The following is a 13415-nucleotide window of genomic DNA, read 5'->3' as shown; positions in this document are numbered from 1 at the left end:
GGGGTTGGGGGAGGGGCGTCGGCCATGGTAGTATCTTAAGGGTGTTTTGGGACCTTTGCGAATGGGTTTTCAAGTTGCTCGGCCCCACGGTGGGCGCCAAATGTTCTTGCCTGGCAATCCCGAAGTATAGCTCGTCCTTTGGTAAGATCGGTGGGCTCCCAGAACGAACCGAGGTATACGTCGGCGGCAGATGAACGGCGAGAGTGGGTACCTGCAAAGGCACTCCGACGCTCAAGTTAGTTTTTGAGAGATAATAATTCTTTTTCTTTTGGAAAGTCACGTACCTTCCTTTAGTCTTTTGGCTGCTTTATATTTAGCAGGAGAAGTCGGCCGTTATCCTTCAGGCGTAACGTCTAGGAAGAGAATAAATTGGGGATCCGACCTTATTGTAACGTCTTGGAAGAGAGTAAATTGTAGATCCGACGTTATTGACTGGAGGCCATGATGAGATCGTCGATTATGATCGGGCCTGAAGTGTAACCGAGCTATAATGTGTAACCAATGTTTACTGGCCATATCAGTTACAAATACTGTTTTCTTCTGGTTGTTAAAGTTTAGTTCCATAGGTAAGTACACATTCTTCTTGTTCCAATATTCTACAGACTACACAACGTGTATCTTATTAATTAGTTCTATAAACTAGACCAGGAATTATTTATGAACATACACATGAATATTGGTCATCACCAATCATTATCATTCAGCAGAAGATAGAATTAATAATTATCGGCATACATAGAAACAGATAACATAGAAAATGACAAGGCCAGGTCTTATGACACAATAATAATACAAGCCTCAATTATTTACTACCACACACATCCTTATATATATTAATCCACCGTATTAGGATGTTGACCCTAATTACATTCATTCTATTCAAAGTATATATCAAAATCAACTATATAAAATCAGTCACTAATATAAAATACATATTAAAATATAAATATATATTAAAAATAAATTAAATAAAATATATATTTATATATAAATATATTAGTAACTGATTTTAATAATTAATTTTAATATATAAATAATATTTTTAATATATATTAAGTAGTAATAATAATATTCATGGGATGGGATAAACGACCACCTTTCCTGTGGCTTTTGCAGTTTGAATGTAAGAAAGAGCTTCAATGACTTGAGAAAATGGCACTGGAGTGAGAGGATCCAGAACTGGCTTGACCTTGCCGCTCTCAAAAAAAGGCCTTAATTTGTCTAAGATAGATCCTTTGGAAGTGAGAACGAAAAAGATAGCTGGTGGAACTCCAGCAGGAGGTACTATTGTCACTACTTTCCCACCTTCTTTTACACCTTTCAAGGCTCTTTCAGTTTGCCCTGTTTGCATTGTTTTGGTTATTACAATTACAAAATCACTACTATTTATTAGAAAGAAAAACAATTGAAAAACACACTAGTACACTACCACTAAGAAATGAACATTCATTGATTAATTAAGTAGTCATTGTCATGGACTTCATAAAAATATTCAAATTTTATCTAGGAGAGTATATATTTAAATAAATTTTTTTAAAATTTTGAATAAGACATTTTTGTTTTTAAAATTTTTTATATATTAACATTTTTGAATTTTATAAAAGTAAAATATATAAATTCTTCAATCATTTTTTTTAAATTTATTTGTCTAAATAAAAATAATAAAATTGATTAAAAGAAGAATTTATATATTTTATTTTTATAAAATTTAAAAACTTTAACATAATAAAATTTTATTAAAAACAAAAACATTCAACACAAAAATTTTTAAAAATCTATTTGAGTATATATTCTTTTATCTATAATAAAGATTCACATTTAGCATCATTTTTTAATTAAGAAAACTCATTCCGATTCCCCACTGTGGTTAACTTTGAAGACCTTACCTACTGTATCGTAGACTAGATCAAACTTTTCTGACAGCTCCTCAAAGTTCTCCTTTGTGTAGTCAATAGGAAAGTCAACTCCCAGTTTTCTTAAGAATTCGAGTTTTCCAGTGCTTGATGTTGCTGCTATCCTTGATGCGCCACACACATGCTTCGCAAGCTGCACACAAATAAATGTTACTAATTAATTTACATTATTAATTCGGTGAATTCTATCATTTTTATTACTTAGTACTTATTTTTTATTTAATTTAATTTTTATAATAAATTTCAAATATTAAAATTATTTATTTTTATATTTTTAAATTAAATATTAATTTTTATTTTTTTTTTAACAAATTAGACAATATAATAATCATCTAAAATTTTATAATAAACACGTATATGTATCGATTAGATCTAATTAACCGAGAGATTATTAATATGGTTTACCTAAACAACTAGAAAAAGTAAAGTGGTTACCTAAACAGTAAAATTTTATAAAATTGTTTCATGTGAAATTAATATTGTAAAGGTTAGATAAATATATATATTTGACTGAACAAATAGTACCATAAAATAATTACCTGAATAACTTGGGTACCAACACCGCCAGCACCTCCGAGAACAAGAATAGATTTGCCAGCAGAGAAGTCAGCTCTCTCAAGTCCTTCATAAGCAGTCTCAACCGCCGCAGGGAAGCTAGCAGCTTCAACGAAGCTGAGATTAGGAGGCTTGTGAGCCAAAAGCCTCTCTTCAGCAATAGTATACTCTGACAATGTTCCAAGAATCTTAAGGTTTTGTATGCCATCCTCGTTAATGTCGCCGTAAACTTCGTCACCAACTTTAAATTTCTTGACTTGATCACCCAATTTCACCACTATACCGGCAACATCAAGCCCTGGAACAATCTTCACATCATTTCCACCCACAGTGCAAACAATTATGAATGGAAAAATTTAGTTTAATTTTATATATGCATCCATGAAAAAAGCATAGAAGAAGTGAAAAAATAAATATTTGACAAGAAATATGTATACAAGAGTAGTAGTGGGATCAAATTGTATAAAAAAATTCGTCCAATGTACAAGCATCTTATGTTCATGTACAGGATCTAAAGAAAAATTTCACTCAAAAAATATAATATATGCAACCTAATTTAATAATTATATCAGTGACTATCTTGAGATTAAATTATATATATATATCAAGAAAAATCACATTAACTATCTAAAAATATTGGTGGGTTCTCACATACTAAGTGAGAAAGTACATAAAAGACATCTCTGCACATTTTGAATATGTATAAGAGTAATCACCAGAAAAATTAGGGATTATCGGGTATGATCAAACTAGAAGAGTGTGTGATCTTAAGAACAATATGTACCTTTAGATAATATGAGTCAAATTGGTTTTTCTATTAAATTTTTACTAATGTAATAAAATATCGACAGACTTTACCTCGCATGTTAGTAAAAAATTAACAGAGAAACAATTCGACCCATGTTGATATTTTTTAAGGATTAAATTGAAGTGTTGAATTTTTTAAAGACCAAATTAACTTATATATGTTAAAACACCAAATTGGACATTAATACAATTTATTTATCTCACTTTAATTTTTAACACTCTCCAAATTGACCAAATTAAGTGTCATGCATGTAATCTATAGTTTTTTTATAAATAGAAAGTGTCATATATAATATCATCTAATTTCGATGAAGGTGAATATAATTTAGCCTAAATGAACAAGGGAATATAGAGTAGTACATACAGGGAGATGAGGATCAGGGGTGTAAATGTCTTTGTAGAAGTCAGTGATTCTTTTATTATCAACTGGATTAAGTGATGCAGCCACAACTTTGATGAGCACTTGGTCCTCTTTGAGTTCTGGTATTGGCCAATTTGGATGTATCTTTAGAACATCACCTGGATTCCCATGCTCTGAATAGAACCATGCTTTTGTGTGACTTGGAATGGTGGAATCATCTGATGAAGCCATCATAGATATATATTAATTACTTTGGAAGATAGAAGAATGATGAAACACAACTTTGATTTGATGGGTTTACTTTGTTAGGTTGATGGAGATGGAGAGCAAATTTATCACATATTTATAGCCAGTGATCTGATTCTTGTTAAATTAAAATTACCCATCGGAAAAGGACGTAATTGATTAAAAATAGAATAATTAGGTAGGAAAATGAATTTTCAGTGAAAAAAATATTTGAGAAAATAAAGTGTGATATTTTATTTTTAATTCTATAAGTGAGATCAAAATTAAATAAAAGAGAGAACAATAAAGAGTTAGATCAAACATTAAATAATATATAATATTTTTTCTACTAAAAAAAATCCACTCCCATTAAGTAAAAGCTAAAGCAAAAAAGCAATGCTACATGTATAACCGACAAAACATTTATTATTTTGAACTATTTAGTCAACAAATATATTTTAATAAAAAAAATATAGATAACCAACAATATTTTTAAATAATGTGAATTAATAAAATTAAGAGAGTAAATTAATCTTAAATTTAATTAATAGCATTAAATTAAAGTGTAGTGTATTTTTATTTAATTGATGGTTGTTTACCTAATATTTCCTAATTTTATATATAATGTCTAAAAAATACTGTGTTGACTAAGTTGTCATGTTTATATGTCAAATATATTTTAAACACAATATTTATTGGATATTTATTCGATATATGTGTCTTTTCTCTAACTGTATTTTAATAAAAAAAAATTTTTAAATATATTCAGACGCACCTAAATATTATTAAAATGTCTAATCGTATAAAAATAATATATATTATTATTTATTAAAATAAAAAATTATTTTAAATACATTATAATTAAAAACAGTTGAAAACAATAAAAATAATTAAAATTAATTTATGTTTTGATATTAATAAAATATTAAAATATTATTATAATTTATTTTAAAAACATTTTAATCATATATATAGTGTTATTGTATTTTATAAAATTTTAAAATTTATATATCTCATATTATATCATATTTTGTGTCCGCATCAATATCCGTAAATATTGATAAAAAAAAATGTTAATTTCCACCCTAAGATTTCTTAAACCAAAATAATTTGCATCAAGACGCAGGCCCTTACGTCAAGTTTTGAATTCTTTAGAAAAACACTTCCAAGTTTCACACAGTTCCAAGAGGGAATACAGTACATCAAGAGAGAAACCACCAAATAATAGAGTTCTAAACACTTATTTTGGGTCTTTCAACCAAATAAAAATAAAAAAAATAAATGAGACCTAATATATAATGAAATATAGGATTTATTTTATTTAAATTAAATAAATATTTTATTTATTATTAAATAATTTTTTTTCAGTTAATCTACACATATCTCGCGTATTGAGCAATTGAGATATATTCATAATTTTTTTAGACTCAATGCATTCTAGATGTTTACAAAATTAAAATGAACTTTTTTATCTAAATAGTTACGTCCAAACAATTTTACCTGTAAAAGAAGCTTGAAGCCTCATAATTAACTCATCCCAATTCATTCACGTATTATATATATTCTCTTGTCTCTGTATTGATGGATATAACTAGTAATGAGTTTTTTTTTGTAGTTGTTTACTCAAATAGAATCATAAAAAATAGTGAAAAAATAGTGATATTTTAGTACAGTTCTCCAAACCTCACAAATGGTGAAGACATTTCGACCGCACCTTACATATAGTCATATAGACATACTCGTTCGGATGGACTTAGAATCTGTTGAATCACATTCTTTATTATTTATTTCGGGTGTACAATATCTAAAATTTAGCTAAAATTAAGCCGGATTTACAGTACTTAAAATATGACACGTTGTATATAATAATAAATATTTTACACTTTACAAATTCTTATAATATAATATTTAATTAATTCATATAAAAAATTATGAAATGTATTATCTGTCTTTTTATTACATAGATGATGATAAAACTTAAATCTAAAATTTCATGCACGCATATTATTTCTGATATCTCACTAGCTACAAATATTGCTATTGCATTTATTTAAACTAATATACACGACAAAATTTGTTTCTTCAAAGTAAATAATTATTGCCAATGAGTTATAACTCAAATGACATAATCTTCTCATACTCACTTAAGAGATCGCAGGTTCTAGTCTTTTTATTTTCGATAAAAAAAATATATTCATTAGAAAACTTTGATAATAAATATTTTGTTATTATTAAGTACCAATGAGGAAGAGAGCCCGAGAGGGTACAAAATAGGAAAATTACATACGATATCCATGATGAAACATTATTGTTTAATTCAAATTTAATTTGGCTATTCAAACTAGCCTATCAAACTTACTACATTTTTGGACGGCTATGGTTAGAACCACGTCATGGAATTCATAATAAGAAAATTTTGGCATAACATTTTCGCACACCCACTTTTATCATCAATTCATCACGGCATAATAACATACATAATAAGTAATGTTATAGAGTACCTTTTTCAGCTAATATTTTTAAATTTTTTATTTATTTTAAATTATAAATTATAAATCATAAATTATTAATAACCCTGAATCTTAAATTATAAATTTTGAATCTTAAATCCTAAAAAAATACAACTTTTTAGAATTAAAAAAGAAAAATTAAAATTACTACAACTTAACTTCTTATATTTTCTCTAAAATAATAATAATAATAATAAAAGAAAAACTCATCATAATAAAGAGAAAAATCTAATCTTATTGAAAGGCCAAATAGCCGTCGCCACTCGATATTAATTAATTGAAAAATGTGGAATGAAAAAGTATTATTAATTAAAGTTTAATTAAATTTTTGAAATATAAGAAAATTTTCTTACAATCAAAGAAGTAATTTTTTAATAACTAATATAATTTTTTTTTTGGAAAAATGTGGAAACCTTTTAAAGATATTAATTTTTTCTTTTATAAAAGCATAAAAATTATGTATAAATAATAGAATACAAAGGAAAAAGAAAAAGAAAGAGAGAAAAATCAGAAAAGGAAAAAAGAGAAACACATGAAAGAAGATGGAAAGAATAAGAAGAAATATCAGAAAGGAAAAAGAAGGGAAAAAATTGCTAATCAGAGAAGGAAAAAATGTAGATTAAATTAAATTCTTTTTTTTAGGTTTTTTAAAACACTAATTAAAAGATAACTGTCCATTACAGATAGTATAAAAAAAAGGGCCAACCACCCAAACCTAGCCGCCTCTATTAAAAACTCAAATCTTATCTAGAATTAAACAACATACAAGAATCTTAATTGTAACTAATTTTTATTTATGTAATTAAGTACTATATATATATAGCTAGATAGTTAGAAAAAGGTTAATTAGCTTTCCCTGCTGCTAATCAATCAACCACACTATTACCTAATCAATAAATCTAACCGCAATCATCCAATCTCTGCTAATCAACCAACCACATTATTCCTTAACCAATCTAACAGCAGTCATCAAAGACAAAGACAAATACGTGGCCTAAATAAAATAATATAGATGGCGTGACATCTAAACAAATGACCTGGGTTATATCGCTTCCAACCTCGTAAAATATAACATACGACCGTTGAATTAAAATGACACAAATAATAAATACCTCAAATATCATAATCTTGTCATTTTTATTTAAAAATTTTAGATTCGAATTTTATTTTTATATAAAATTATAATTAAATAATTATATAAAATTATATTTTATTATTTTATTATAATCAATATTTTTAATTTAATTTTTGCTTAATTAAATATTTTTTGAGTTTCAATAATTCATTAAGTAATTTATATATACATATTATATACTTTGAATATTTATTAAAAAATATTATATAATCATAAAAAAATATGTTATAATTAATAAACGAACATTTTTGTCTTTCTTAATTTGTATATTTAAGAAAATATGTTCGTTTTAGCAATTGAATATAATTTAAAATAAATTATTCATTTGAAAAAAATGAGTACAAAACTAAAATCAAATTAAATAAATATAAAATTATTTAATTGACAATTTTATATAGAATATATATATTGATTAACATATAATATCTAATGTAATTATTTAGTTTGGCAGCAAAATCTTGCATCCTAAATCTAATATCTTCGAAACAATTTTATGAATGAGCTTTTTTAAAGTGATCAATAATTAATTTAATTTGCTATGCTAATTTTATATATTCTTTTTTTTGGGTTTCAATCTTTTAGTCTAACATTTTTAGGAGAAATTTTATTCTTTTTGTTCATGTTTTAGATCATCTTAAAATTATTTATACACAAAAAATATCATACTTTTAATATATTAATCATAAATCAAATTGACTAGATTATCAGTTCACTACTACTAATTAAATCAATCAGTCCGGTTTAATTTTGATAACATTACTACACACAATACAAATTATTTATATAAAAAATTAAATATCAATAAAGACGTAATAATCATATGTACGTATAACTACTCTTATTCATTTATAATTTAAATAAATATATTATTATATTAACTTTTAAGTATATAAAAAATATACACACAATTTTCAATTGCCATAAAATTTTAGAGATGATATGTAAACATTAAAATACTAATTTACTACTATTTCCAAATTTATTACTAAAATAATATCAGTTTCAAGTTGTTGATCCATATGTTATCATTTTTTATAGTAGCGATTTATTTTTTTGTGACCTACTAACTTAGAATCACATACACGCTATGCATATTTAGAATTAGAAGAGTCCATAGGCGATTTATTATGGTTTTTAGGGAGGTTGAGAAGTAGAGAGAACACAAACAGTGAAAAAATGAATGCGAGAGACCAGATGATGAGAATGATTCATTTCCTTACATACGTTTAAATACCAGACTTATATACACTGCCACTCTAGTGCATAATAGGGATTATTTGAATTTGTGAATGAATTACGCATCCAAAAGCTTGATGAGTGATTTAGATTACAAGTTCCTAATCATGAATCAAATATATGTAATCATGAGAAATACTTCATTGTTGAAAAAATTTTCTAAATCTAATAGTTTTGAACTTATAAAGTAATAATCTTATTTGAAGCTTGCCATTATGCATAGACTTACTGTTCAAACTACAATCTCTGCACTTACAAAGCAATATGCTCTCCAATGGAGTTTTCTCTCATTTTAAGCAACACTAGCAATTTAATTTCCTTGAACATGGGGAAAAATAACTTTAATGGACTTAGTCCGATCCACTGTCGGTTGAAAAAAGATTAAACTGATACCGTGATACGAAACTAAAGATAAATGAAAAAAGATAAATTAAAATTGAAAAAAAAAATGCTGAAATTGAATGGAAGAGAATCATTCTATTTTTTATACAATTTTTTGATATAATAAGAGAGAGTCTCACTCAATCTCACTTATTCATATTATAGTTTATGATAAATTGAAATTGAATCGAATAAAATAATCATTCTTCCTAAAGAAAAGAGAATTACGATATCTTTTAACCAATTTTTTAATGTAATAAGAAAATAATTTACTCAATCTCACTTGTACATACCACAGTTTAGGACAAACTAAAATTGAACTGAAGAAATCTATTTACATTATATACAATTTCTTCATGTAACAAGAGAGGAACTCACTAAACCTCACATGTCCATATCATAGTATTATCATGAAATTAAAAGCGACATTCATCCCTCTAACAACTTTGTTTGACGACTACAAGGTAGTGTTTGGAAGAGAAATAAAGATTGTGAGATTGAGATTAAGAAACAGATATTGAAATAAACTTCAGTATTGTGTTTGATATAAAGTAGAAGGCATGGACTGAAATAAAAATGAAACTTTAATTTAATTTGTATAAAAAATAAAGTTAAAATTAATTAATTGAAATGGAATATTTTAAGTATAAAATATTATTAAAATTTCAGTCTCTTGTGTCTCCACTTTTTTGAAGTATTGAAATACTTAAATTTTAAAGACAGAACATGATATTGAATCCTAATCTCCTAGTCTCCATCTCAATCATTCAAAACAAATGATACTCAATAGTTTAGGAAGTATTTATATATCTACCTTATATTAGATTAAAAATAAAAGCTCTAAATCTACTAACATAAAATTCAATCTGCTAACTAAATAAATAAAATTAAAATAAATAAAACTAAATATAATATTCTAACACTTAAAAAAGTTAAACGAATAATTAATAAATAATACATGCACTTCTCATTTCACAAACATATAAAGCACGTATTATATATATGGTATAAATTTAAATTAAACTATATTAACTCCAAATAATGATACAATCGCATAATTTCTTTAGATCTTTATTTGCGTGCTAATTTTTAACTTTACAATAAAGTTTTGAAAAAGTCTAAAGACAGCAATTTTATTAAATTCTGGTCAATATATAACCACCAAAAAAGAATAAGCTATTGGATGAAATCTCATATTAATCTCACATCATTAAAAGCTTTATTAATAGCTACTTGATGATTATAAATTCCAAAAGTTACTAACCCCTAACATTCTTCTAAAGTTTTATTCATTATATCATGCTCGTGAAGCACGTGCGATTCTCGTGCAAGAAAAATAATAAAATTAAGAACTTAAGAATTGCATTTAAGAACAAAGTATTTATAGTTAAATTTGTTACTGTGAGTTTCATGTGATTTTCTATTATTAATTATATAATTTACTCAAAGCATTAAAGACTATAAGAAATGTAACTACAATTTTCTTAGCTAAAGAATTTAAGTTAAAATTATACGACTATAATTTTAAGGAAATATTTTTTAAAAAAAATAATATATCACAAAAGTATTAATTTTACAGATCAAATCATTAAATTCAAAGGATGAATATAAGCAACCACACAATTTTAATTTTTTATCTTTACCCTCTCTTATTTTAACTTGATAACATCAATTTGTCTATGTTGTGAAAAATTTATCGTCTCTTATTACCCTTGATTTATCATTTAATCAACTTGAAGGAGAGATTCTAACCTCTTTTAAAAATCTTTGCAAATTGAAAGAAATCTCTTTTTTATATTTCAATTACAACTAATTTATTACGGTAAATTTTAGAAAATTAGATTTAACGGTGTTTGCATAGTTTTTTAGAGTATTATTTTGAAATATTCTAGAATGTCCTAGAAGGTCCGGAGTACTCTAGAAGATTCTAGAAGACTTTGAAAGATCATAGAGTAATCTAGAAGAGTGTAGATGTATATAAAAATATGAATAGTAGTATGAAATAATCTATAAATATTTAGAAAAATGTGGTAGGATAGATATATATATTTGTAGTGAATATTCTAGATAATCAATCTAGACCGTTGATTAGATTTAATTATAACCATCAATTGAGGATGTAAATGGCTATAAATAGAGGTGAGACTTAGAGTTTGGAAGTGTGAGTCATTTGTAACAAACACTTGAGTAATAAAGTGTTCTTTCCACCAAAACTTCTTTTCTCTTGTGTTCTCTTGTGTTCTTAGCTTTCTTACTAAACACTGAGAGTTAGGCTGACTTGTTCTTAGCTCAAGAGGTTGAGTAAGTTTGAGTGTCAGCATGGTAGTGTTGGAGTGTGTCCAAGGCCGTGACAATTTGGTATCAGACCAAGGTTCGAAAGGGAGTACAAGTAGTTTGTGAGTATGACTTCTAGTATAACCATGGAGCATGTTGAGTCTCAGAGGGGAAGAGATACTATTCCTTCTTAATGGGGAGACAAGAAGGCCCGTTCTTCAAGTGAGTTTAGAGGTAAGAATTCTAACTTCTTAGAAGAGAGATTTTCTATGTTGGAAAATGTTCTATCCTCTATGAATGAGCGCTTCTAAAGGTTAGAACATGACAAGGAGACCCTCGAGACTCACGTGTTAGGAGAACTAGATGCTTTCAAAGAAAGCATGCTCCAAATCGAAGAGAAACTTGAGAATTTCTTGAAGCTATTTGAGGAAGTTTGAGGAAGCAAAATTTTGACCAACCATTATAAGGGAGACGACAAAGATTGATCTCCCAAAGCCAAAGGAGTTCAAGGGCATGGACGATGCTCGAGAGGTGGAGAACTTCACCTATGACAAATGGAGAGGTACTTTGAAGGTCAAGGGATGGTCGAAGGAGATATTTTGCATACCATTAAGGAATGGTTGCATCATGATCCATTAGCTAAGAAATTAGTGGAATTGACTAGAAAAGGTAAGACTAAACGATTTTGGCTAGAAGACGATATTCTCTACACCAGGGAGAAGACTATATATCCCTAAGTGAAAAAATCTAAGGAGAAAATTAGTAAAGAAATGCCACGACACCAAATGGGCTGGTCATCAAGGCGAACGAACAACCTTGAAACATGGTTTAATTGCTATTTTAATTTAGCAACATTGGCGGTAGAATCAAGGACGCGGTGACTGACCTCTAGATCTGTCTATCGAGACCTTGGTCTTCCTGCAGTGTTATGGACTTTTGAATCTCTGGTATAGAACTGATCGAGATGTTGAAGTAAACTATCTCTGTAGTATGGAAAGCAACTTGCAGGATCCATATAAGCCTTCTTTTGTTGTACTGGTGGCATATCTACCGAGATTAATGTAGTCAATTATGTCTCTCCTAGAAATTGGTTAGTTACTCTCATTTTGTTCTAAGATTCTTCCTATTCATAGGTCATTTATGGCATTGGGCTTTTAACTTAATAGTTGCAGGTTCAAGTCCTACTATTCCAAAACCTACCTTACACTATACCTATTAATTAATAAGGATGCGTAGTAAACTTTCAAAGATCACTCTTTGGCCTTAAGGCACTTATTGAATATTCTTATTATTAGCCTCAAATGAGGGATGAAGTGGAGAGTTATGTGAAGACTTGTTTTGTGTGCCAACAAGATAAGATTGAAAATAAGACACCAAATGGATTGTTGGAACCTCTGCTGTCGTCAAAGCGACCGTGAAAAAGTGTGTCTTTAGATTTCATCTCTGTCTTACCAAAGTTCGAGAGGTTTGGATCTATTCTTGTGGTAGTGGATCAATTTTTGAAGTATATTACCTTTATACATGCCTCTACTGACTGCCTTGCAGAGGAAGCAGCTCGACTATTTTTTAAGAATGTGGTAAGTACTGGGGATCGCCTAAGAGTAACATTAGTGATCGAGATCCACGCTTCATAGGACGACTATAGACATAGCTGTTCAAACTCCTTGGGTCGGAGCTTCATTTCTCAACAAGCTTCCATCCTCAAACCGATGGGCAGGTTAAGAGAGTGAATGTCTTACTCCCGTGTTTTACTTTAGGCATTTTGTAAGCGCTAATCAAAAGGATTGGACAAAATTCCTAGACATTGCTCAGTTTTCATACAATCAGCAAATGAGCGAGTCCACAGGGAAGAGTCCATTCGAGATTGTGAACGGATAACAGTCGCTTACACCACACTCTCTTTCTTTCTCTTACTAAGAGAAGAGCCCTAGAGTTTATCATATGATTAATCATGGGAAGAATAAGCAGATGTCACTCATTCTTACCTCGACAAAGCTGTAAAGAGGATGAAGAAATGG

General features: G+C 28.0%; 1 protein-coding gene across 2 annotated transcripts; it reads right to left on the bottom strand.

Annotated features, from left to right (window-relative positions):
- Positions 1 to 358: 358 nt before the first annotated feature.
- LOC130979996 (2-methylene-furan-3-one reductase-like) lies at positions 359 to 3935 on the bottom strand. Of its 2 annotated transcripts, XM_057903585.1 has the most exons (5): positions 3640 to 3935; positions 2453 to 2776; positions 1887 to 2046; positions 1097 to 1341; positions 359 to 469 (listed from the first exon to the last, which is right to left on the bottom strand). In XM_057903585.1, the coding sequence occupies exons 1-5, from the start codon at positions 3868 to 3870 to the stop codon at positions 458 to 460; spliced, it is 972 nt and encodes a 323-aa protein (XP_057759568.1). In that variant the 5' UTR covers positions 3871 to 3935; the 3' UTR covers positions 359 to 457. The 2 variants fall into 2 exon arrangements, with proteins under 2 accessions (XP_057759568.1, XP_057759567.1); XM_057903584.1 differs by lacking the exon at positions 359 to 469 and having other exon boundaries at positions 652 to 1341.
- Between the last annotated feature and the right edge of the window lie 9480 nt (positions 3936 to 13415).

This window comes from Arachis stenosperma, chromosome 5, assembly GCF_014773155.1.
Source record: "Arachis stenosperma cultivar V10309 chromosome 5, arast.V10309.gnm1.PFL2, whole genome shotgun sequence".
In the NCBI taxonomy this organism is placed as follows: domain Eukaryota; kingdom Viridiplantae; phylum Streptophyta; class Magnoliopsida; order Fabales; family Fabaceae; genus Arachis; species Arachis stenosperma.
This window is presented reverse-complemented; position numbering and strand designations above follow the sequence as displayed.